We start from the raw sequence: 27500 nt of genomic DNA on the forward strand, positions 1-27500 counted from the left end.
CCCCCCCCCCCCCCCCCCCCGCCAAAAAAAACCCCAGTAACTACAAAGCAAGAAATAGTGACTAAAGAATGCCTAACGAATTTGTACTAAAACAAAATACTGATTGTAGATGGACATATGGAGTTACAGAACTATCTGGATACACAGTAAACAGACACGAGAAAAGAAGGAAGATTCGGAAGCTACAAATCCTGTCTCAGTAATTTATTGCTCTGTAACAAGCTACCCCAAAAGTGAGGGGTTTTAAATCATCATCATTTCATTTGCTAGAGATTCTGCACATGTGCAGTTTGGGGCAGAACTCAGTGAGAACAGGATGTCTCAGCCCCATGCGCTACTGGCCGAGCTGACCCGGGGCTGGAGGATCCAAGATGCCCCAGTCCAGTGTATGAGCATGGTGCCAGCTGCAAGCTGGAGCGCCTTGATGCTCCTCTATGTGGCTTCTCTCTCCAGCAGGATATCTTGAGCTTCCTTCCATACATGGTGGCTCTGAACTGCCAGGCCTCTTAAGGCCTGCAGTTAGAACAGCACCACTTCTGCCACATTCTGTCACACAAGCCAGCCCAGACTTCAGGGGGAGGGGAAACAGATTCTACACTCCTGATGAATGGAACAACATATTCATACAGGGATGGAAGAACTACAAGTGGTAATTTCTTTCTTTCTTTTTTTCTTTTTTTTTCAGTTATTCTAACACAAATCCCACTATTGTGACCTATGATAATATAAAATGAAATCAGGAAAAAGAAAAGATGACCAGGACTAACTGCCTTTCCTATACACGCCCCCTCCCCATCACCACCATCTTCTGCCTGTGACTCTTCAACCAACGAAGGAGAGAAAAGAGAGAACAGAACGAAAGGTGCAACGCAGACTATAGTATCATAGACAGCAACCTTGCTTACAACATCTTATTAGGGTTCTTTAAAAACACAGCAAGAGAACAAATGAATGAGAACCTAGAACCAACACTTACCTACTGCTTTTTCTTACTACTTTTGGCTCAATGTATGTTTTACACAAAAAGAAATGCTATGAGGATTTGGTACCAGGTAAAAAATACATAAATTGTTGGGGAAAAAAAGAAAAGTTCTTTTTTAAAAAATGGGAGGTTCTACTTTTTAGGGTCATAATTATATAGGTTCAGGGTTTCTAGCGTATCTTTCTGGAAGAAACACTAGAACAGCCACAGGTGAAAAAGAAAACTGATAAATGGAGGTAGTAATAGAGTAGATCCTGTGGACAGACAGCATCCTTTTTCTTGCACTACAGTGCAGTGCTGCAGAAGGCCATCCCCCTCTTGAATCCTGACTCTTTGGGAATAGAAAATGGTGGTATTACTCATGTATGACCTTTGCCAAAAAGTGGCTAGCAGATGGGTTTACACAGCAAAGAGGAGATGTGATGAGATTATTCTGAGTCCCACGAAACTAGCCCAGTTGAGCCTGGACAAGAATTTCACTGGATAAGAGGCTTTTTACTTTCACAGAACGTAGACAAATGTGCCATGTCACAATGGCTTCCACTCATGTCCTGGTTTATCATCATTTCTCCCTCCACTCCTTAACAGAAACCAAAAAAAAAAAAAAAAGGCAATTATCTTTCTTCCAGCTACAGATGTTAATCCTCAACTAAGTTTTAATAACATCCCACACTGGCAGTGTCTGCAATGTAGTAGAAAGGCTTTGAAGCCTGCAAATCATTTAGGACCAAAAGGAGGAAATCCAAGTCCAATTATGGGAAAATGAAAAAATGAAAAAGAGCAGAAAAGCCCTTCAAATCAGACCACACAGAAGCCCAAAACCACAGATGAAAGGAACTGAGAGGCTGTGGGTTTCGCTGCCTTTTAAATACAGACCCCTAGGCAAAGGCAGCCCTTATTTAACACATCCGCAGGTATTAAAGTCTATAACATATAAGGTGTTACAAAAATAATTTCAGTGACTGTTACTTATGGATCTGGATGATTGTTAATATTGACAAACATTGGTCCCCACGTAAACGACAAAAGTAGAAAATATCACTAAACTTGGAGGCAGAAATCAGACTTAAGTTTTGTCTCTATGTATATAGCCTTTGGAAAATGACTTTTTGTTTCAAAGCCCAAGTTTCTTCATCTATAAAATATGGATAAAATGCCCTCATTCAAAGAGTTGTACTATACCTTTTCAATGAAATTCGTTTATACGTCTGAAAAACAGTATCTAATAAATGTAAACTGTGTATGATTCTGATCTTTAATACAGATTAAGAATCCCAAGTAAAAGTCCTTTTCCTTTTTTTAAATCATGGAAAAGACACAAAATTTGTTGTCAGAAGATGACGGTTCTAGGTCACATTTTGTTCCTCCTGGCAAGATGATCTTGGTTAAGTCTTTTCTCTTCCCAAGTCCTAGGTTCTTCATTTCATTTATTTGCTTGCAAACCTGAGTATCGTTTGGGGCACTAACAGTAAACATGGCAAGTGGCAAATAAAGTCCTTGCCCTTATGGAACTTAGTAACTCATGGGGAGACCTAAAAGCAACAAATATAGTGTTGGCTAGTGTGTTCTATACGATGAGGTGACTGGGTTAGAATATCTTCAAGACCCTCTCCAGGTTTAAGCCTGTGAACCCAGAACTGTATGTGTAAAAGTCAACAAAAAGAAGGAAGATGGCCGGGCGCGGTGGCTCAAGCCTGTAATCCCAGCACTTTGGGAGGCCGAGACGGGCGGATCACAAGGTCAGGAGATCGAGACCATCCTGGCTAACCCGGTGAAACCCCGTCTCTACTAAAAAATACAAAAAATTAGCCGGGCGAGGTGGTGGGTGCCTGTAGTCCCAGCTACTCGGGAGGCTGAGGCAGGAGAATGGCATGAACCCGAAAGGCGGAGCTTGCAGTGAGCTGAGATCTGGCCACTGCACTCCAGTTTGGGCGACAGAGCGAGACTCCATTTCAAAAAAAAAAAAAAAAAAAAAAAAAGAAGGAAGATCACAATTTCTCATTCTGATGTTTTGTAAGGTGTTAAATCATTCTTTCTCAAGCTGAAATCAAAAGCTTCCAGAGTACAGCAATGTCATTACAAAGGCTTTCTGTTCCAAAAACAAATGGTCCTCATCTAAGTTGAAAACTTAAAATTCTACTGTTAAAGGGAAAATCAAGTCTTCACATCAAAGACTGTGCCCTTTATCCCCTTGAAACCAATAATTCAGAGAGTAATATTGGCACATATGCAAAGGACCAGCCATGCCTTAGCATACAGAATCAGAAACTGTTTACTAAAACTAGGGTCTGTTTATTAATCCTACATTCAGTAAGAGTTTGCGAAGGGAATAATCACCCAAAATCCCTAAGTTCTCTCCTGGTTATCAGTGGGGCTGTAGTTCAACTCCAGGAAAACATTTTATAGAGAGAAGAGGAGATTACTTACTCCCAGAGCAGAAGAGCATGTTGAGAAATGGAAATAACGGTGCACAAAAGCAAGAGGTGAAAAAAATTGGGAAAGTTTCACCTAAGAAGAGATAACTTTGTGGAATCATAGAAGTAATCTTTAATTATCAGAATGGTCATTGAAATACTCACAATCGGAAAAATACACTGAAGGGCCAGTGGACGACAAGTGTACGCAGGACGACACACCACTCCCTAGGATAAGATTCCCAGGGGATAGGAATGCTTTCTGTGCTTGTCTTTATACTTCATACTCTTTATTCACCCTACAAACATAGCTAAGGCTATAGCAGTTAAATGGAGGGTAGCTTCTACAAGCACAGTTTTCTCTGACACGTTTTACTGGCAATCTCAAGTGGGTAAGCCTTACATAAAAAGCCTCAGTTTTCAGAATGAATCAGACAAGGACTAAGAAATAATGATCATAAACAGAATCAATACAAATTTATAAGGCTGATGAAACTAGGAGAAAACAAAGGATTATTGGATACCAACCACGGTTCTTTAAGTAATTTTTCAGTGATACAGCACCAGAAACTTTCTGTTCAAGCCAACTAAGAAACAGGCACCTGAATAGTAAAATTAGGTTTTAGGAAACTTATTTCGCAAATAGAGCAAAGATTGTCCAGCAGAACAGCAGAATTCATTAAAAACATAAAGAATAAATAAAAACAATTGATATGCTAACTATAAATTGTTTTTATGGAAAGCGGCTTCCGAGAAATTTCAAGTTTCTTAAAACAACGTAGAATTCCAACAAACTTGAGCACATCTCCTATACTACAGTTTACCTATTTAAGTATAAGCATAAACCTTACATACCTCACATAATTTCTATAATCCTCAACTTCCATACTTACAAACTCCGGAATAAGATGCCCTATATTATCCAATCAACATTCTAGCTCTGCCACTTACTGTGAAATTGAAGACAAGACACTTAACTACTCTGCTCCTTAGTTTGTTTCTTCTTCATAACTAAAAAGTAAAGATAATAATGGTACCTACCCTCAAGGGTTACTGCAAGAATCAAATGTGTTAATATATTTAAACATTAGAATACTGCCTGGCACACCATGAAAATTTTTAAATTCTGGGAATTGTATCATCTACCGTGTTTATCAGTATACATATTTATAGACAAGTATGTGTTAGTAAACACCATTTACTAAACTGTTTACTAAAACTAGGGTCTATCTATTAATCCTACATTCACTAAGAGTTTGAGAAGGGAATAATCACCCCAAATCCCCAAGTTCCCTCCTTTGATCATCAATGGGGCTGTAGCTCAACTCCAGGGAAATATTTTATAGAGAAAAGAGGTTACCCCCAGAGCAGAAGAGCATGTTGAGATACGGAAGTAATGGTGCACAAAAACAAGAGATGAAAAAAATTGGAAAGGTTTCACTTAAGAAGAGATAACTTTGCTGAATCATAGAAGTAATCTTCAAATACCAGAATGGTCATCAATTAAATCAGTAATTAGACTTATTATTTGTTTTTCCAAAGGTAAATTTGGCTGATGATCAGAAAAAACTTTTCAATCAAATCTTTCTGATGGCAATGAGCATTCTTTCCAAATGAATGCTAACATTAAAAACAAAATGCTGCTTTTCAAATATGGAGAGATGATTATGCTGAGTGTGAGGCTGGACTAGAGGACACAAAAAATCTCAGAATTGTAGAATATTAAAATTTGAAAAGGACTTCAAAGAGTCATCTGCTTTTGTGGTTTAGTTTCCATTGGAATCACCTGGCGAGCATCTGAAACAATACTATTCTCATCCCAGATCAATTAAAATCAGAACTTTCTGGGGGTAGACGCTGTGCACTATTTTGCTTGTTTGTTTTGTCTTTGTAATTGTCCCAGGTAATTCTAACATATAGCCACAGCTGAGAAACGCTGCATTAGTTCACAAATGAGAAAACTAGGGCCCACAGTCAGAAAATAATGGAATTATAATTTGAACCCAGGTGCTATGCTGTGTTATTTATTGTGTGTGTGTGTGTGTGTGTGTAACGGGGTCTTACCCTGTAGCCCAGGTTGGAGTGCAGTGCATGCTCATGGTTCATGCAGTCTCGACTTCCTGGGCTCAAGTGATCCTCCCACCTCAGCCTCCCGAGAGGTGGGACTTATTTTTTTAAACATCTTTTTGTAGAGATGGAGTTTTGCCATGTTGCCCAAGTCGGTTTCAAACTCTTGACCTCAAGAAATTTGCTTGCCTTGGCCTCCCAGAGTGCTGGGATTACACGTGTGAGTCACTATGCCTGGCCGCTACACTATTTTCAATAAACGAAATAACTCATAAAGTCTATGGCTTTATGATATGCATAAGGCTATGAATCAGTCTTGCAAATATAGGTTTTGGGGGGGAAAGTATATACTTCATTTTTTTCCCCGAGGGTACAGACTGTTCTCTAGTCTATTATCACTTTCTAACTTTAAAGACTTATTTCACTGAACTTCAGTAGAAAATACACACAAAACTAGTCTTGTATCATGGGATTTACTTTTAACTTTGATTTTGACCTACTTGAGCCTGATTTCCTATTGTTTGAGCAAGTATGTCCTTGCACAGATCCTTATCACACAGGCAAGAGGCACAGGCTCCTTCTACTCAATTTGTGATCAAGAGAAAATGCTTATAAATTATTTTCTGCTTGCAGATGATACCAGCTAGAAGCTATCTTTGCTAGATTTTAAAAGTCTTAATCAGTGTGAAATTGGGAGAATTCCAAAAAATGGAAATCAGGCAATCTGAATGGCTAACATGGGGTCCCAGGGAAGGAGCAAGCTCAGAACTGAATGTTAATTCCACAGCTCAGCCTCTACATCACAAACTGTTACCAGGACTTTCTGGTGACCAATTTTGCATATCATTTCAAATTAGAAGCCTCCTGGCAGGTGGGAAAACCATAGCAGTGGGAGGGAGACGTAGCTGTCCTTCTCTCTGTTCTGTCTTTACCCACACTAATTAGGGCCTTAAACAACTCACTATCTCCCTGAAACTCCTTTTTCTCATTTATAAAATGAGAAGGTTCATCAAGATCATCTCAAGAGTGACTGTGAATTACAATGTTCTATGATTAGATAACATCTGCATTGTCAAGATGGACAGGGCTGGCTTATGATGCTTATACTGTGAACAGTTGCTTTTCCTGTGGACAGAATCTACCAGATGCCAAAGAGAATCCACACAGTAACCATATCATAAAAGGGATCTACCATACATATCACATGTTAAATTTTTAACACGGTAATCATGATCAGAAATGTGAATTCCATCACAGGTTAAACCTTAACACGAGTAGGCTGAATATCAAACTGGCATCTTATTCTCAGCACTGAAAACTCATACTAGCCACCTGATAATTCCACGAGAGAGATATAAACATCATACACACTGTAAGGCTGACTATAGCTTGAATTGACTGATCACTTTCCAGAAATGCTATTCTTGGATTGCTAAAAAGTAAGCTATAACTCCCCCCTCCAAAAAAAAAAAAAAGAAAAGAAAAGAAAAGAAATCCCTTCATCTCAAAGAATATTCTAGAAAAAATTCTAGTCTTTTTTTGTTCTGAAATGTATCTTTTAATATATTTTTAAAGACAAAAAAAATACCACAAGGATGATTTCTTTTCCTTTTAAGAAGGAGACCGCCTTAGCTCTTAGGTATCACAGGATTGGTTAGAAAACTTGTGACTAAAGGCTGTTTCCTCTCGTGATTTATTACTTAATAAACCACAGTTTGTTGGTTCAAAAATCATTTTGGAAGGCACCATTATGGAAAACCTAGGAAAAATTCAGATGGATGAAAATTTAGTAATAAATATATTTAAGAAGAAGATTAAGCACTGAAAATTATGTAAATTGAAAAATGCTTCCCTAGTTATAACTAGTAACCAAGAAAGCAATTATGATTCTCCCACAAAAAAATGAATTGTAGGCATAAAACAGATCTTTGTGGAGAAAAAGAGTAAGCTATTTAGGGAAAAAATATGGTGTTCCCAATGGTCTGTAATTATTGTTATAACTCGCTGTTGAAACACCAAGAGTATTTTAAAGAAACAGGAGGCTGGGCAATCCCTGGGAAAACATACATGTAGTAAATACAAGTTGCTTTGTCTGACTCTATTAGAGGAACCAGAAAAGTGGTTTAAGAACATTGTTTTATATATAGGGTTGAAAATAAGAAGAGATAATATGTACTTTGAAATCTATTTTCTAATTTCCTTTTTCATGTGTCTAAAATAGCTAAAGATAAGACATTGCATATTTATAAATACAGCACCACTATTAACACGCATACAGGAGTCTAATTTATCCTATTTATAGTAGCAAAAAAAAAAAAAAAAAAAAAAACCACTTTTTTATTATAAATCAACAACTTATAATTGTATATATTTATGAGGATACAAAGTGATAATACAATTTGAAAATTCTATGTGAAATAATCAAACCAAACAAATTAACATACCCATTACCTCAAATGCTTTTTTGCAGTGAGAACATTTGAAATTGACCTGGCTTTCTGGCTAAGATCAAGTATAGTATCTGTTTTATCAGTCAGTCTAATCTTTTAAAGAATATTCGAAATTAGATGAAAGCAACATTATCAGCTATCTTTATAAGGTAAGTTATTTCCAAAAGAAATGTCAAGAACTCACAAATAATATCAACTCTGGGATAACAGACTGTGTAGTAACTTTCTTGTGCATGGACCAGCTCACAGAAACAAAACTGCAAGATGTTCCTACCAGCCAGAGTGGAGGCCAGCCAGCCTCCAGGAGCAGGAGCTGCTGTCCACGGAGTTGCTCTGGACCTATTCCACATTCCCCTAGCATGGCGCTGCTTCCCTGTCTTCTGTTCCCAGGTCTCATCTCCGACTGGCCCGCAGAACTGGACACTGACAGCGGTTCCACACTGACAGCTCCTGCTGTGTTAACTCAGCCTGGATCACCCCCACACTGCTTTATGAGCACTAAATTTTGGCAACCTACTCTCTCTATCCTCGGAATCTGACCTCAACCCCACCCTTTTTGTTCCACTTCACTTCTCCTCCTCAGTTCTGACAGCTTGCAGTGACCTTCCCTAGCTACAAAGAGAAAACTGTGTTGGGTTTCATTTGCAAAATTCTCAAGTAGAATCCATCACACCTTCAGTCCTGTTCTCTAAGGGCCTGTTCAGCCATCACATTATTGCCTCCGTTATTGGCACAGGGAGTCTGAGTGACCTTGGATGAATCTCAACTGCTTTTTGAGCTTAACACCTCGACAGTCCTTGTTTTCACTTTGTAAAAATTTAGGAATATCAGACTGTCTAGAAAACCTTTTAAGATTATTTTCCTTTCTAATAACCCAATCATATTCCTAATCTCACTGAAATGACTCTATCAGGTACTTAAATCCCAGAAGTCACATGGAAATCCTCTCTCTCACTCATCCTCATATTCAAATGAACAAATGATTCCCTCTGTCCCACCACTTTGTCTCCTATTCCTCCTAATGTCCCTTGAACGTCAGCTCTGTGAGGCCGACTTCACTTCCCCTACCTTCCAGTTGCTTCCGGGTTCAGCACTTCCACTTGACTTCCCCAGTGACTTCTGACTTTTCTGAGTGTGGATTAACTTACGTGCCTCCCTGAGGTCAGAGGGCTTATCTGACTATCAAGAAGTAAGTCCTGGTGCAAAGCCAACAACGAATGAAGAAATGAAAGGGAGAAAGGAAATATGTAAAGATTTTCAAATCCAAACATAAAAAGGGATTAAAATCATGTTTTCCATTGTCCGTTTTTTAAATCTTAGACAAACACAAAACTGAGTAAGAGGGAGATGAGAATAAGTGGTGGGGAGAAAGGAAGGAAGGACACTTACTGGTACAAGTTACATTCCAGAGAACAAATGAAGCACGTAACACATGTAATCTCATTTCCTCCTATAACCACTGTTCACAAGATGCGATGTCATCTCCATTTTATGGTTACAGAAAGCGGCCTCAGAAACCCTCCTTAATTTGCCCAATGTCACAATGCCAGTAAGTGACAGGGTCAGAACTTTAACCAAGATGATGTGACTCCAAGAGTCCATTGATCTTTCCCTAGAGTTTGTTACCATGACGATCTCAACTTCACAACAGTGGTCCATGGGAGTAGCTTATGTCATATTAAAAATCTTACAATTTCAGTGTGCAGGAAGAGGAGTTTTTAAAAAAATCCTAGAATTTAAGAAACCAAAGTATTTGGGAAATAGGAGGGAAAACTCCACCAACACTGCAGCTGTGCTGTTCATCTATAGACTCTACTCTTGTACTGGCACTAGCTACATATGTCGGCACCTCTGAAATGCAATATTTTAAAATCCAATCCTGTGCTAAGATTATCCGTCCTATCAGCGGCATGCTGCATTTTGGGATGCCCTCTCCCACCTACTTTAAGCTCTCCAGAGACTGTGATACAACAATATGGGCTTCAACACACTGCATCTAATTTTATTGTAAAAAAAAAAAAAAAAAAATGCTCTGCCATATGGTTACCAACAAATGAAATAGTGACTGTTGCAAACAGATAAAAAAGCAGGTGGAGGCCTGATGAAAAAAAGTACAACTGAAATGAGATCTAAAAGATTTAAAAATAGCTGGTCAACTAGCAATGTATACTTAAACAAAAGTATTTAAGAAACCAGGATGAAAAATGTATAAAAACATTACCAGGAGTAATATGAGGAAAATAATGCTTTCAACATTTTCATTTTATCCTTGGAAAGCTTTAGTGATTCAAATTTCAAAGGACTATAATAGGGAAGATATAAAAAGGAATCACAAGTCCAAGAGAACCGAAGAAAGTTTCACCTTTTATTCTAATTTCTCAGAATCATCTTCCTATTTCCTTGCAATATACTTCTTTAAGAAACCTAGTATACTTTGTTTTATGTATGATCCAGCAAAAAAAGAAAAAAGAGAAAGAACCAACCAACCAACCAACCTAGTATCACCAAAACCACAAAGACAGATGGGCCTTAAATTTGCTATGCAACCTGTATACGTTTAAATTAGAATGGTCAGGCTTGGTTACCTACTAAGCACTATAGAGAGCTTCAGAATGACACAGGCATCAAACCAAGCATGGAAAAAAAAATCTTTATAATCATGAAACAAACTGATGTTGTATCCGAAATATAAATATAAGCATATTCTTTGAAAACAAGTAGTTATTTCCATATATATTTTACCTACACTGTACCTAAACATAGATGGCTTTTGTGAAGGTATTAGTGAATTCTGGATCCCCCTGTAACTCAGGTGGCCCACCACCATCTAAAGATTAAAAAGCAATTGATCTCTCTCCTATTTTCACTTTCGTCCTGGAGATTACATCACCATTTTGGTGCTCCACTCCAGGGTTTAATCATTCTAATAACAATGTCAAGAATTATTTATTACTGGCAAAATGCTACAGTTTAGGCCATTTGGTTTATTTTTCATAAAGACAAAGGGCTAGTCAAACCCATCCTTTCCTCGGTTATCCATAACCTTTCACAGCCTAGAATTATACAGTAAAATAATTAGTTAATCTTCCAAGTTAAGATCCACATTTCAGAGAACTGTAGACATAGACTAGTTTTCAGTGGCTGAGAGCAGAGTCAGGTCTCTTATAATTTCCAATGTGAGGGACAAGTCATATGACCTTGGACACTATGTGATGCCTTTCGCTTCAGAAATACAGTTTTCATGGCTGGTTTTACTTAATAAATATTGATAGCAGGCTCTCTTTAAAGTTGCTATGCATACTTCTTTAACTGCATTGCAGGAACAAAGGGCAAACCTCCCCTTTGCCCTTTTTCACTGAAAATCAACTGGCCAAAGGCAGAATAACAGCAAAAAAGGCATACAATTTATTAACATGTACAAGGGACAATCACAGAGTGATTCCCCAAATAGTCCAGTGGGGCCAACATATTCCTACAGCTTCTTTTCATAGAGGAGCGGGGAGATAGCGAAGGCAGGGAACTCTGTCAAAGGGCAATCAATGATTACCAAGGAGAATGAACAGATGGGAAAACAGAGATGAATTTGTAAATGGCCCTAGTTAGAAAATGTTCCAGCATGCTTACATACTTCAGTCTTCTTTGTTGCAATAGATAATGAGATAACAAGGAGGCAAAGGAAAAACAATTGTTCTCCTTGGTGGGTCCAGTCTTTACCTGCATAGGGGAAAAGTCTCTTCCCACATTTGCTAATCTCTAAGAACCTTTCATTCAAAATACCTATTATAGCATGGAGTCATATTTTGGAGTGAAGTTCCCTGGGTACCTTCGAGAGGGAAGATTACTTGAGGCCAGGAATTTGAGACCAGCCTGGGCAACACAGAAAAACCCTGTCTCTACCAAAAAAAGTAAGAAAATTAGCCAGGCTTGGTGGCACATGCCTGTAGTCCCAGCTACTTGGAAGGGGGCTCAGGTGGGAGGATCGCTTGAGCCCAGGAATTTGTGGTTGCAGTGAGCTATGGTTGCATTGCTATAATGCACTCCAGCCTGGGTGAAAGTGCAGAACCTGTTTCTCAAAAAAAAAAAACAAACAAACAAACAAACAAACAAACAAAAAACCCCCAGAAGTTCCCTAATATGCTGCCCTCCGACATCACCACTATTAACACATTAATCTTCAAGATTCTCACATATGAATTTTAACACAAATGGTATCCTTCCATACTTAATTTTGTATTGACATTTCCCACCATCAATACCTTGAAAATAATAATTAGGTACTCATTTTATGAAATATTTTTTATGTGTTAAGTATCCTCTTGTATGCTTTTCATGGATTTTCACATTTAAACCTCATTCCTGGTTCATAAGCAGGTATATTCATTATTCCCCATTTCCAGATGAGGAAGCTGATAGAGGAATAATTTCCCCAAGGTCACAGAATTGGTGTTAAGTATCAGAGAATCCACGCAGCATGAGTACAGAAGTTATACTCTTAACCCCTTCTCTTCACTTTGACATCCATACCACTACTCATAACTCTACACAGTCTTTTTAACAACTGCATTAATTACATGAATAAAGTATAACTGACCTAATTCTTCATTGGTCGAGATTTGTATTATTCTCAATTTTTTGCTATTGCATACAATGCTGCAATTAATGTCCTTGTACACATACCTTTGTATGTTTAACTATCCAGCATCTTCCTTTTTTCTTTGGAAATAATTTTAGACTTATGAAAAGGTTGTACAAATAGTGCAAAGAGTTCCTGTAAATCCTCCACCCAGCCTTCCCTTAATGTTAACACCTTACATAACTATCAGTGGAATGATCAAAACCAGGATGTCAGTGTTGGTATAGTATTAACTGAACTACAGACCTTATTCAAATTTCACCAGTTTCCCCATTACTGCCCTTGTCCTATTCCAGGATCCTCTCTAGAACCCACAGTGCCTTCAGTTGTTATGGCTTCTCAGCCTCCTCCAATTGGTGATAGTTCTTCCGTGTTCCCTTGTCTTTTATGACTTTGACACTTCGAAAGAAGATGGACCAGTTATTCTACAGAATATCTTGCAATTTGGGTTTGGCTGCTGTTTTCTCATGTTGACAATGAAGTCAGGCATTCTGGGGAAGAGAAGTGATGTTATCTTCTCCTTAGAGCATCAGAGGTTTCATGATGTTGAGCTGCCTTGTCACTGGTGATGTGAACCTTGATCACTTGGTTAAGATGGTATCTTGGGCTGTCTATGTTGTAAAATTACTATTTTTCCCCTCAAAATGAATAAATATCCTGGGAGAGATACTTTGAGACTAGGCAGATATCCTGTTTCTTCCCTAACTTTCATCTACTAAATTTAGTATCCTTCAATGGATCTACCCGCCACAATAATTAGCGTGATATCTGCCATTTCCTTCTTGCCTTTTACAGTTGTTCATTTTTTCTAACAGTAATAAAAAGCTGTCCCGTCTCCACAATTTTAAAGATGTATTCAATGGATATTCATTTTCTCCTGTGAATATAATCTAATACTACCACATTTTTGCTCAAATTGTTCCAGCTTTGGCCGTTAGGAGCTACTCCAGGTTGGCCTTCTGGCACAAGGCTCTCCTCTTTTAAGCACTTACTTACTTTCTGGCATCACAAGATGTTCCAGGCTCATCTTATATTTTCCCCGCCCCAGGACTAAAACCAACCACTTCTCCACAGAGCACTGATTCCTTTTACTGGTGAACAGTATTTAGAAACCAAGATCGGAAGCTACGCTGCTCATTGGTATTGAGATATCGGTGCTTCTAGATCCCCTCGGCAGGCAGAGCTGAGAAATATATGCAGGTGTATATTTACATGCATCAACCCATACATTTAAAATTACGGGTTCATACTAATAACGTCAACTGGAATCCAATACTACAGGGTTCCTTATTCATAATTTCTTTCTCCCATAGAGAGAAAACTGCCTCTTATCATCTGTAGTATGTTTGCTTATTTGCACATCCTAGTATATGCATAAAGCAATGATAGAAGCAGACAAACGCCTAGACAGACAGTGGCAGGTGCCCCACAAAACCCCACCTCCAAGCCAAAGACAGTTTAAAGCCTGAAAGCTGAGCTACAACTTAAGTCCTTGGACCGAACTGAGAACCTCTCTTCCTCTTTAGTGTACTTTCCTCTGATTGGTCCCCAGCCTTCATCTATTTTACATATACCCTTTCCTAATTGGTTTCCTATCCTTTCCCAGTTGGTTTCTCTACACTGTCCTGCCCACTTTTGAGTGGTGGTTTTGCTTTAATCTTTTTTGCATACTTACAAACCAATCAGCATGCACTCCCCATTCTGAGTCCATAAAAGGTGCCAGACCCAGCCACACAGGGGAACCCCCTCCCTCCCTTGCTGAAAGCCATTTTCATAACTCAATAAAATTATTCTCTGCCCTCCTCACCCTTCCATGCCCCGCATGTCCTCATTCTTCTCGAGTGCAGTCTAAGAGCTCCGGAACCACCAAACAAGGGTACAAGCGATAACACAGGTAAGCTGGGGCACACCAGTGTGGCCAAGGGAGGCCCAGGTGAGGTGTTGCTGGCCAGGGGTCCCCAGCTTGCAAAGTGACCGAGAAGAAAAATTCTGCATCAGTAATAGTTTCAGAATTAATAGCTCTTACCCCTGTAAAAAACAAATTTACTAACCGGAGTACAGTGTTTTTGTATTGCTCGTTTTGTCTTCAGCCACACGGTATCCAGTTAAAATACTGTTTTTCAAAAGTATTTATGTTAGTTCTTTCCTTTTCCATTCCCTTTAGTGTAAATTACAAAATACTTAATTTGTAATACAGTTAGGTTCATTTGTTACTGTTTATACTTTCCACTTTGAGTTTTCATGGACTGGTTGGTCTTAATTATTAATTTGTATCCTAAGAAGGCAAATGCCAGGGTTGTGATTTCACGTAGCAAATGAGTAGAAGGGCACATTCAGTGAGGCACTGAAAGAAATGCCCTTAGGCATGGATATTTTCTCACCGTGTTTGTGCTCGCATCCATCTGCCTGTTTGCGCTCTCTCTCTCTCTCTCTGTACCTGTGTATGGATAGCCTCAGTTTTTAAATGGCAGTGCCACCTTTGTTCATATGACATAATGTGAAGCTTAGAAACCTATAGATTTTAAGGTTGCAAAGGGGTTCTCAAATACAAATAATGCCCCCAAATCTTCAATTATTAATACAAATCTTCAATTAATAATATTAATGATTTAAAAACGTACCACAAATTCGAGCTTGCCCTTTTCATAAAAATGTATGTGGGTACCTGCAGGAGTACAGACACACTTTACTTGAAGTTAACGACACTGGAAGGATCCTTAAAATCAGCTTTTAATTAGATATTACAAACAAGGAACATATAAGAACATGAGAGCCGGAAGAAATTACCTGAGGGAGTTTCTAAAGGCTTGGTTTCATTTTTAAAAAATCAATTTTCCCTAGAGAAAAGAAACCAGAAGCAGACATAACTGACATAATAGATGGGCAAAGCAAAGTATTTTCCAAGTCAGACGCACTGTGGAAGCAGGAAGAGAAAACTACAGGTGAAAGCGGCAGCAATTGTTCTGAATTATCAGAAAATATACCTTAGCATATTAAAGTGGGAAAATGAATGGAAAAAGATGAAATCAGAAACAGTTCCCAGTGTCTCCGAGTCTGAAAGCACCAAACTTTAATCCGAACACCAGCAGAGGATATGGCTGGATGGTGACAAGCATGAGACTGCCACATGGTAAGGAAGGTAGTGCTTCCTTTCCAGCTGCTAAATGGTGCCATTTAACTATTATATGAATTACAGGTGTACCAATGTCTGCTCAGAATGCAGAGAGCAACTCCAAGAAAAGCTATTTTCTTCTCAAAGTGAGTAAAAAAAAAAAAAGACACAGAAGACGATGAGTTTCCTTTTGCAGGCCTCTAATCATCATGACCAGCACTTCAGGTTTAGGTGGAAAGTGGGAAGAGAAGGAAGGAAAACAAACACTGGCAAGAGAGAGGAAGAAATGTCTGGAAAGACTATGGAAGGCTTAGTATGTACTAGAAGCTTTAAGGGCAAAATATGAGTCACCAAAGGCAAGTGAAATTGTTGATCTCTTGTAAAAGACCCCTTGGCTTTCTGCCACCATAACTTCCCTTTTTAATCCTATTTCTCATATGCAGCACGCAAAAAAAGGACCAGCTAGCTGCACTGGTTTTGTTATTTTAGCCCTTAGGTATACACACTTTAGAAGGCTGAATAAAAGCAACTGTGGGCAGTTACATCCTTTGTATTTTTCAAAGGTTGGCAGCAAGTATTCTGTGACTCCTTTGTATAGATGAATGCTTTCAAAATAAAAAAGGTATACATAACTCTTTTTAAAGCTTATAAGTAAATTAGGTGAAAAGGAAGGGAAGTGGTAGAGAGTAATGCTAATGAAGATTTTCCTTTCTGTGGAATTGTTGTAAAAAATCAGTTATAATATGGCAGTAATGTTTAGTGACACGAAGGACCTGCCAACATGACCTCATCATCTCTCCACACAAGCTGCGACTGTGCTGATGTTATCATCTACCTAAAGTAGGGTACAAAGCCCACTAAAAATGGTCACAGAGGGAAGCTCTGTGGGGTAATACAAAAGGAGAGTGGGAGACTTTTCCCAAAGGCCACATTCTCTGGTTTGTATCAGTAGATAAGGAGCTTTTAAAAGTTTAGAAGTAAGAAAATCAGATTTTATGTTTTCATGTGTAACTCTACTCAGTTCTAACAGCCAAAGAGAAGGTGGTACAACAACCATACCACACAACTGCCTTAGTTCTTTTAAAAGAATGATTCTGCACGCTAAGTGTCGAATAACTTTCTTGACCTTCCTCTTATTTCCACTTTGATCTAGAAAAATCTGACGTTAGGAGCCTGAATACCTCTGTAAATAGTAACTAACACACATGGAGTATATTCAAGGGATATGGCTGCTCTAAGAAGACCACACATTGTCATCCTTCCTGTCTCCACACTGGCATTTAAGCTGTTACCCCCAACTAGAGTCCCTTCTACTCCAGCTCCACAGCCCCATCGGAACTACCTTTCAAAAGACAACCGATGTGCTACCATCTCAAAGGGGCTTTTCCAGATGGTGCCCAGTTGAAAGTCATTTCTGCTTATTCTGAAATCCCACAGTAATTTTATACGTAATTCCACATTTATGCAGGATTTTAAAGATGCTGGCCCCCTAAGAGTCTCATCGCCTGATGATTTAATCAAATGTTCATCTAGCCACTGCTAAAAAGGGACTTGGCAGATGGAACTAAGGTTACTAATCAACTAACCTTAATATAGGGAGATTATTCTGGATAATCCAGGTGGACCCAGTGTAATCGTACAAGACCTTCAAAGAGGAAGGGAGAACAGTCACTCACAAGATGCACCAGAAGAGGAAACCAGATAGAGATGAGGCGAAAAGCGGAGGATGAGGAGGACAGACAGTACCGGAGAGTGAGAAGAACTTGGGTCATCTCTGCTAGCTTTCAAAATGGAGGTAGCTGACCACAAGCAAAGGACTAAAGGTGACCGCTAGAAGCTGAGAAGGACCCCGGCCAACAGTCAACAAGAAAATGGGGACCGCAGTCCTGTGACCACATGGAACTTAATCCTGCCAACAAGCTTAATGAACTTGAAGCAGGTTCACCTTCAGAGCCTCCAGAAATAAACACAGTCTTGCCTAAATCTTGATTTGGGAATGGAAAAACCCGAAGTAGAAGAACCAGCCAAGCAAACCCAAACCTCTAACCCACAGAACAATGAGATAATAAACCTATGTTGTTTCAAGCCACTAAGTTTGTGGCGATTTGTTACGACAGCAATATGAAACTAACACACTCTCCTTCATATTATATCCTATTTAATAGTTCCAATCTCACTGAGTATGAGAATCACCTGAGGGGCTTTGTAAAAACACATATGGTGTCATTCCCAGACATTTAAAATTGATGAGGGAGAAGGAAAAGCAGAGAGAAGACAGCAAGTTTTTGCTTTTATCTCCCCACATGATATTGTCCCCAACATTAACATTAGCATGACCCAGAGAGTTCCTGCATGTGTTTCCAGAGGATTCCCGTCCTCACATCCCTGAAGCGAACCTTTGCTTTCTGACCTTTTCTCACATTATTTTTGTCTATCCTAAAACTTCAAATAACAAAATCATGTAGTGCATACTCTTACTTTCATGTAAAGCTTCTTTCATTCATGATGTTGTGTGTATCCGCAGTTCATTCCTTTTCATCATTGAGTAATATTCTACTGAATGGATATTCCACAGCTTCTTAATCCATTCACCTGTTTGTGGATATGTGGGTTGTTTCCAGTTTGGTGCTATTAGCAATAAATCTGCTGTGATTATTCTTTTAACATATGCTTTTGCTTCTCTTGAATGACTGGTTCATAGGGTAGGTATGTTTAGCTTTGTAAGAACATGCCAGACCTTTCTCCAACATGTTTGTACCATCTTAACAGTTTTCCATCTCAGTGAGAATATTTCAGCCTACTTTTTTTCCTCTGGCCCCAATTGATTATAATGTGTAACCAGATTAACAACTACTGTACCAGATTAAAATTCCTTCAGGGAAAAATTCATGATTTTTTTTTTTTTAATTTTTTATTTTGAGATGGAGTCTCTGTCATCCAGGTTGGAGTGCAGTGGTGCCATCTCAGCTCACTGCAACCTCCACCTCCCAGGTTCAAGTGATTCTCCTGCCTCAGCCTGTCGAGTAGCTGGGATTACAGGCGTGCAACACCACACCCAGCTAATTTTTGTACTTTTAATAGAGACAGGGTTTCACCATGCTGGCCAGGCTGGTCTTCAACTCCTGAACTCAGGTGATCCGCCTGCCTGGACCTCCCAAAGTGCTGGGATTACAGGTGTGAGCCACCGTACCCGGCCAAAATTCATGTCTTATTCATCCTTGCTCCCTGCAATATATTTAGTGCAGCCTTTACCAAAGCCAGAACTCGGGAATCCTATTAAGTTTTATATTGATACAGCTTCTGACTTTTGCCAAATATGGAAAATCTATTAAGCATGCCTTCTGTACCTACACATTTAATATATAATTTTGAGAAAAGCAGTTCATCATTTGTGTAGTTGTCCAATACCTGTTATCTACTAAATTCTGAAACAGATGAATGGCATGGCCTAAATAATAAGAGCCGCACCTGTAACCCAGCTATAGAGCCTGACACACAGCAGGGCCTTAATGAATGAAAGTGTGCTTTGGGGGGAAAAAGTCTCCGTTCTCCTAATGTTTTTGTTTATTATAATTAAACCACTAGTGTAAAAATCTGCACACTTGGGAAATCCTAGCTTATGGCTCTTAATATTCTGGGAAACAAACATCCATCTGAATATGTGATTATAGGTATAACTCCTCTCAAAAAGTAAAATACAAAATTATGCATATACTTAAACACGCTAACAATTCTACACACAATATCAAGTTGTTCGTGCAGAATCACTGCCACTGTGTTTTACAGAAAACTGAAATTATTTCTTTAACGACTATGTGTTGAGTATCTGATCTGTTCTAAGAATTACACCAGGTATGAGGCATCCTGTGGCCAACAAGAGGATCTCTTGCCCCCCCAAGGCAGGAGAATGGCGTAAACCCAGGAGGCGGCGCTTGCAGTGAGCTGAGATCTGGCCATTGCACTCCAGCCTGGGTGACAGAGCGAGACTCTGTCTCAAAAAAAAAAAAAAAAAGAATACTGGAAGGAAGATCAAATGCAAGTGAAAAGCAATACCACCATCTAATCAGTATGTTCTCAAAATCCCTAACTTTCTTTTCAAATATGTATTTATTTGTTTATTTTTGTCTAAGTCTGTACCATATGACAAACAACCTGAAATGCAAATAACCTTTCGAGATACTATTTTGAGTATACATATTTGCCTTTCATTTCTGTTTTGGGAGTGAAAGAACATGGAAATGAGGCAAAAGAGTAACAATGTACTTATCTTGCAATCTCAAGGAATAATTGCTTCTGATCGCTTTTAGAATAGGTAACCTCATGGTGAAATGATTTTCCCCAGGAGCAGAAACTGACTTCCCTTTGTGATCTTTTACAAACGGCAGTGGTTTCCAAATGAACAGCGTAGCTCTTATTTTCTGGGAGAAAGTGTGAAGGTATCAGGATTCTTCTCAACAGACAGTCTGGGGAGATGATGAGCAGAACTGTAAGAATGTGTGGGCCGCGTGCAGCGGCTCACACCTGTAATCCCAGCACTTTCGGAGGCCAAGGCTGGTGGATCATGAGGGTCAGGAGTTCGAGACCAGCCTGGCCAATATGGTGAAATCCCATCTCTATTAAAAATACAAAAATTAGCCGGGAGTGGTGGTGCGCGCCTGTAGTTCCAGCCACTCCGGAGGTTAAGGCAGGAGAATCACTTGAACCCAGGAGGTGGAGGTTGCAGTGAGTTGAGATCATACCACGGTACTCCAGCCTGGGTGACAGAGCGAGACTAACTCCAAAAAAAAAAAAAAAAAAAAGAATGTGTGAACTCCCTCTGACGAGATGGTATGTTGTGAAGAGGAAGGTTCACATACCTGCATTATCCAGAAAATACTTCATTGCAAGATCTGGATAATGTGGCTTCTGGTGTTTCTGAGAAAACAACAATTTAGCACAAAAACTATGCTGCTATCTATGGAGAGTTTAAGGGAAGAGTAAACGTTAAAACAATTAAAACAAGTAAATAAAATGCTTAAAATAACAGTAAAAATCCAACATTGACAGGGAACAGAGTTCAAGAATGGTTTTGGATAGCAAAATGAATTATCCTACATTAGTGAATTTTCTGACTGAAGCTAATTTCTTTAAATGGCAAAAAAATCTTCAAAAAATACTTTTACTGGCAATCTTTCCACTCTATTTCATACTCTCTGTCTCCTTAATCAAACTAAGTAAACAAAATGTAACATTTCTGATGACTCATTAAGTACATCCATTACTTTGCAGAAGTGTAATGCAGCCATTCTGAGAGGCTACTGACTACACAGATTTGAATGCCTCTCTTCAAAACAGCTCCAGCTGTTCCATTTGGAGACCTAGTGCCCTTTAAGGTTTCAACATTTTCTCTTTATCTCATTAGCAAATCACTTCTTGCTACTACTGCCCCTCTATCTAAGGGACATCAGTTCCTTGAACTCCATTCTTCTACTTCATGGCCAAACTGAGAAAACAATTGTTTCTTTAAAATAATTTCAATTTAGGCCAGGTGCGGTGGTTCATGCCTGTAATCCCAGCCCTTTGGGAAGCCGAGGTGGGTGGCTTACTTGAGGTCAGGTGTTCCAGATCAACCTGACCAATATGGTGAAAGCCTGTTTCCACTAAAAATACAAAAATTAGCAGGGCATGGTAGTGGGTGCCTGTAATCCCAACTACTCGGGAGGCTAAGACAGGAGAATCGCTTGAACCTGGGAGGCAGAGGTTGCAGTGAGCTGAAATCATGCCACTGCGTACCAGCTTGGGTGACAGAGTGACACTGCATCTCAAAATTAATAAATAAATAGTTTCAACTGGAAAGTTTATGTAATAATCTAAATGTTTGTGTTCTATTAAATTCATTTTACTAAAATCAGTTGGATGTGGCTATTAACTTGCCCCTGAAGAGCTGGCTCAGTGATGGTCAGCAGGGACTTGTATGCTGGTATTCACCTATGTCTACAGGCCCACGGGATTATGATATGCCAGGGGAGGATCAGGCCAAACATTTCAAAGTGAAAACTAATTGTGGGTATTATTAAAAAAGAGGATCTAAATTAAGGTCTGTGTGAAATTTGTGAGGTCAGTTATTAATACATGGACTCTAATTATTCTGGCTGTTGAGAGTTATTTATATTTTTTTGCTTGTTTTCAACTTTTGAGTCTTTTCAAAAAACGATTGACCTTTAGCTAAGTGAAGCATTACTATAATAACAAATTGTTTTCCTTTATGGGATATTTTGACTGTATAACTACAAATGACTTTAAAATAAAATTTGTTTTTCTGTATCCTTACTGGCTATGTAAATACCACGTTCAGGATAGAATATTTGCCATGATAGTTCCAGTTATCCTTGCACTGCTGGTCTGCTGAAAGGAGGACATCAATCGCAAGGAGCTCCTCAGTCTCCTGATATACCATAAGCAAAAAGAGGGTGGTTTTTATTCACAATGTGACCAGTTACATTCATATCAATAATACATGTTCATGTTAGCGAGAGGGGCAGCAACCCCAGACTGTTACAATACTTTCAACATGCTCTAAACAAGGCTGGGTGCAGCAGCTCAAGCCTGTAATCCCAGTACTTTGGGAGGCCAAGGTGGGCGGATCACTTGAGCTCAGGAGTTCGAGACAAGCCTGGCCAACATGGTGAAACCCCTGTCCCTACTACAAATATAAAAATTAGACAGGCGTGGTGGTGCATGGTTGTAATCCCAGCTACTCGGGAGGCTGAAGCAGGAGAATCGCTTGAACCTAGGAGGTAGAGGTTGCAGTGAGCTGAGATCGTGCCACTGCACTCCGGCCTGGGCAACAGGGTGAGACCTTGTCTCAAAATAAAATAGAATAAAATATGAAATAAAATAAAATAAATAAATAAAAATAAAAATGCTCCAAACATACAAACATTTAAACGTCTATGGATACATCTGAATAGGAAATTCTGTAGCACTTCTTCATGATCAAATTGAAAATAAAATCCACTGGGAATCATTAATATTCCATTACAGTACCCTTAATGATTATAACCACTAACACTCAAACTTTTTTTCCTTTTTTCTTTCTTTGGGGCGTTAAAAATCTGTTTGTACTCTTAAGCAGTATCTGTTCTGTTGAGACGTTCTAACAGACTTCTTTTTGGTAAATCTGTTTTTTTTAAGAAAACGCATGAACATGATTTGTGGATCTTCAGTTACTTTAAAGTATTACCCTCATTATCATCACCGTTTTTCAATCGCGGTCTGAACCACACCAAAAGCAGCATCGTTATTCTGCCCATGATGAGCATGTGACTGAAAGTGAAAGCAAGCTGCCAGACCTACACTGGGAGGGCAGAAGCGGAAACACGCCACCCACCCTTCATCACGGAACTCAGCTTGATTTGCTTTACTGAAGAAAGCAGCAATATTCCGTATTTTAAGCCAGAACCTTTAAAGCTTTTCTCTCAAAAAGCTTGCAAACCTAGCTTTTCTCTTAAAAGGCTCTCCGACTGACACAGGACACGCATCCAAGCCCTCTTCCTCCATGGATACTGTTGCTACCAGGTTTCCATGACCTTCTCTTGGAAAGAACTCACCTACTCCAGGCAACAGTTGATGCTCTTTTTTTAGCTACACTTAAATACCACCCATAAGTTGCTATTTTCAGCTACATACTCCGAATATAACTCAGATCAAGTATTTTTGAGAATTCAGTTCAGGCTTTTCCTTTATAAAAAGTTCAGACCTTTTCCGACTGAGGTCTGCTTCTTCCTCTTGTATAGTACTTTGGGAATAACCTTTTGAAAACGCTGCGATGACAAAAGCAATTTTCTTGGATTTAAATCCGAACATTCTCTGGTTCCATTACTAAGTATGTACTTCCTTGTCTAAACCAGTAAATACAAGGTGAGAGTTAAAACTTAAGAAATGCGATTTGGATTCACAAAGAAAAAAAAACAATGTTGAGAAAATGCCCAGCACTTAGACTGAAACGATCCTTACAAGATCGCCCTGTTAAGTTTCTCCAACTTCTTTTTTGCCGTGTAATATTTTGCTCCAAAGACATCACCTGAAGAAGTTAGAACACGACAGAAAAAGAGAACAACTTCTGCAGCAGAAGGGGAGTGGTGACAGGGGAGGGTGAACCCTGGACCCAGGCTCCAGGAGACTAAACCGAAAACCTGAAAACTATGGGCACAGGCCAAATATCTTCTTTCACAAATGAGGAAACTCAGGCACAAAGTGAAATGATCACTCAGGGGCGCCACCACTAGTCGCGAGCAACACTAAGACAGGCTTAGAGCGCAGGGACTTTCATAACCCAGTCAGAACAACTAGTGCGTTCCACACGGGCACAATGCTAGCCACTTAACACACCTCACTGTATTCAATTCTAACCGCTCTTAGAGGAAGGTATTTTTATTCCATGCCATACCTGAGAAAACTGAAAAGGATTAAGTTGCCTGGCCAAGGTAACATATTGGGATTACTTTCCAGATCTGTAACTACTCATTTCACTCTGCCACACAGCCTTCCATGACATTCAGCCTAACAGGTCAACTAAACATTAACTGGGGTCTGGGGATGGTGGCTCACGCCTATAATCCCAGCACTTTGGGAGGCCGAGGTAGGTGGATCGTTTGAGGTCACGAGGTCAAGACCAGCCCTGTCAACATGGTAAAACCCTATTTCTACTAAAAATACAAAAAAATAAAAAAATAAAAAAATTAGCTGGGCGTGGTGGTGGATGCCTGTAATCCCAGCTACTCGGGAGGCTGTGGCAGTAGGATTGCTTGAACCCGGGAGGCAGAGGTTGCAGTGAGCAGAGATCATGTCACTGCATTCCAGCCTGGGCAATAGAATGAGACTCTGTCGTAAAAACAAACAAACAAACAAACAATTAACTGGGAAGAGAAAATTCAGGTTCTACTTTTTGTTTCTTTTCTGCTTCATTCAGGTAAGGGCAATCAGGAACCAGTCTAGCAATACAATCTCTAATAGTAAGCTCAAAATAATTCAATACTTTTTCCTTCAATACTGTCATGACCAGCATCTGAGTCACCATCCTTCTCACATAGACAATTGCAATTTTACTATCTTTCCACTTCCACTTTCCTAAACAATTCTTCAAACATCCAGAGTAAAACATGATAACAAACATAGGATCATGTTACTTTCCGGCTTTCAATTCTTCAAAACAATTCCCATTGTCTTTTTCTTAAAACATCAAGTGTTTTCAATACTGTTATATAGTTATACCTGAACTGTTGGTCATTATACTATACTCAGTACTTTAAAAGAATGACCAAGAGTAGTAAAATTTCATTAAGCCAATTTTTATGATGCCTAAAACCTCTGGCTAAATAGACAAACTACCCCCTTTTTTTTTTTTTAAGAGTGGACGTATTCATTATTTTATCATTGTTTTACTGAGAGAATTACAGACTCACAGGCAGTTTTAAGAAAAGAACACAGTCCTTGTGCCATTTACCCAGTCTCCTCCAATGGTAACATCTGCAAAACTAGAGTATGATAGCACAAACTAGAACGTTGACATTAATAAAACCTAGTCTTATTCTGACGTCTCTAGTTATACTTGTACTCAGTGATAATCAGGAAGTAAAGATCAGAGAGGAGAGAGCAACAATGGGGATGGGAAGATGAAATATGGAAAAAAGACTTCCTGTTGCTTAGGTTAAGCCTTCTGATAGAAAATATTAAAAAGTAGGGCAATTGTCAGTGCTAAATTTCCAATCTTCTCCCTGGCTGAAAGGGGTTGATGGAACTCAGAAAGAAAGCTGGGTCAGTTTTGCTCTTGTATTTCTTTTTTTTCCTTCAAAGAAGAATCATTATAGCTCTTGCTGTCACTCTGTGTAAACAGATCCTTTTGTGGTTTGAACTTACAAAATTCCTTATCTCTAGATTTTTAATGGATGATTCATTTGTTGTTATTTACCCTTATATATGGCTGTAACTGATTAAAAAGCCTAATGGTTACAAATCTGACAGCATCATATTATATTTCCTAATTATGTTTCTTCCTTGTCCAAAAGATGCATTAATCTTTATTTAAAATGTGTTTTATTCTTTGCTGATCTTTTGAGTGTGTTTAAATTCTACCTTCTTGGCTAATTCCTCCATCACTTTCACAAATTATTTTCCCCTAAGAAAACCAAATGAGAAAATTATGCTTAAAACAAAAGATATAATCCTTTCAGCTGACAAGAGAGGTTAAAAATGGGATGGAGGTATCCTACATATTCTCGGAATCTTCTCCTAAAAGAACGTTGCCTGAACTCTGTCCTTTGAGAAAGCAAGGGAAAACAAATGCATTTGAATGACAACTTTTATTGGGATTCTAACCAATAGACTATGTAACAATTTAATTCACTGTTTTTTTTTTTTTTAATCATTCCATTCATGGAATGAAGCTTACAAATCCTGCTCGGCCAAGCATACTGATTTACATCCTTTCAATTTAACTAACCCTTTCTTCACCCCCCGCCCCCCAACACACACACACACTCTTCTGCATTAAAACTTTTGGTCTTCCCTTAAGTGAAGATATGCTAATTTTAAAGTTCATAAATTCCCAAGGAAAGCAATTTCTAGAAAAAAACATAAATATTTAAAGAATATTTTAATGTCAAACATCTAATAGTAAGCAATAACCTAAACACTGTCATATTCATTGGTCTCTATAAGATTTTCCTACCTTTTTAATTATTTCCAGTGACACTGCCTTGTAACTAGAATTATTCTTAGAGCTACTTATGTATTTAAATACATTCGAGGTATGTTTTTAAACATTCTGCAAATTGTGTTCAGTTTCATCACAAATATTTAGTTACTTTGCAAATATGTGGAACTTTTTGTTGCTTCTGTTTTCTCCATCAGTAAGTTGACATAAAAATTCTTAAAGGAGAGACTGTTGCAGCTAATTTACTTCTACTCTCCGTTGGTACTTACTGAATTTAACTGCTTCCCCCCACCAAAAAATAACAAAATAAAAAAATCTAACAATGACTGGAATAAAAATACTAAGGAGAGCAGTATCTCAGTATTAAATGGTAGGTGGCAATGGGAAAGTGGGATAGAAAACAACTGGGTTCATGTCATGTCAAAATCTACAGTCTAGATCTCTCTTCAGAATGAAATGATGGGACAGTCAATAACTGACCTTCCACCCTACATCTTCCTACCCCATTTGCCAGGATCTCCTTGTCTTTTCTCAGTTTCTTCCCTTCTTTCATGTGAATACATTTTCAAACGGACATTTCATCTCTAAATATATAAATACCTGGTGACCATCACTGAAAGGCCCTGTGTCTTTTCTGTATATAATGACAAATGGAGGATTATCAACCACTAGAGTTACAAACGCAGAGCAGATTCGACAGAGGATAGAAACGCAGAGCAGCTTCGATACAGGACAGAGACGCAGAGCGGCTTCGACAGAGGACAGAGACGCAGAGCAGATTCCATAGAGGACAGAGACGCAGAGTGGCTTCGACAGAGGACAGAGACGCAGAGCGGCTTCGACAGAGGACAGAGACGCAGAGCGGCTTCGACAGAGGACAGAGACGCGGAGCAGCTTCGATAGAGGACAGAGACGCAGAGCGGATTTGATAGAAGATAGAAATGCAGCTTTTCTGTTACAATCAAGAACAAGGGTTTCCTACGAAACTCAGAAGAAATAAAATTCAGGGAACAGAAAGGCAGAGGAGCAAGACACTGCATTTTGAACACAAGATAGAGGAACTTTCAGGAAGATTATTATTTTTAAATGTTTTAATTGACAAATGAAAACTGTATATATTTATGGTATACAATGTGATATTGTGAGTAT

General features: G+C 38.9%; 1 protein-coding gene across 9 annotated transcripts in view; it reads right to left on the reverse strand.

The window, feature by feature from the left end:
- Positions 1–27500, reverse strand: part of PSD3 (pleckstrin and Sec7 domain containing 3) — a 720908-nt gene that overhangs the window by 203139 nt on the left and 490269 nt on the right. For 6 of the 9 annotated variants that reach the window (XM_017867267.1, XM_017867272.1, XM_017867266.1 and 3 more), the window contains one exon: positions 21984–22082. The exons of the other annotated variants lie outside the window; for them this stretch is intronic. In XM_017867267.1, coding sequence (XP_017722756.1) covers positions 21984–22082 — 99 coding nt within the window. The remainder of the gene's footprint in view (positions 1–21983; positions 22083–27500) is intronic. 9 annotated transcript variants of the gene reach the window in all.

Source organism: Rhinopithecus bieti, unplaced genomic scaffold (genome assembly GCF_001698545.2).
Source record: "Rhinopithecus bieti isolate Rb0 unplaced genomic scaffold, ASM169854v2 scaffold_2888, whole genome shotgun sequence".
Taxonomy (NCBI): Eukaryota; Metazoa; Chordata; class Mammalia; order Primates; family Cercopithecidae; genus Rhinopithecus; species Rhinopithecus bieti.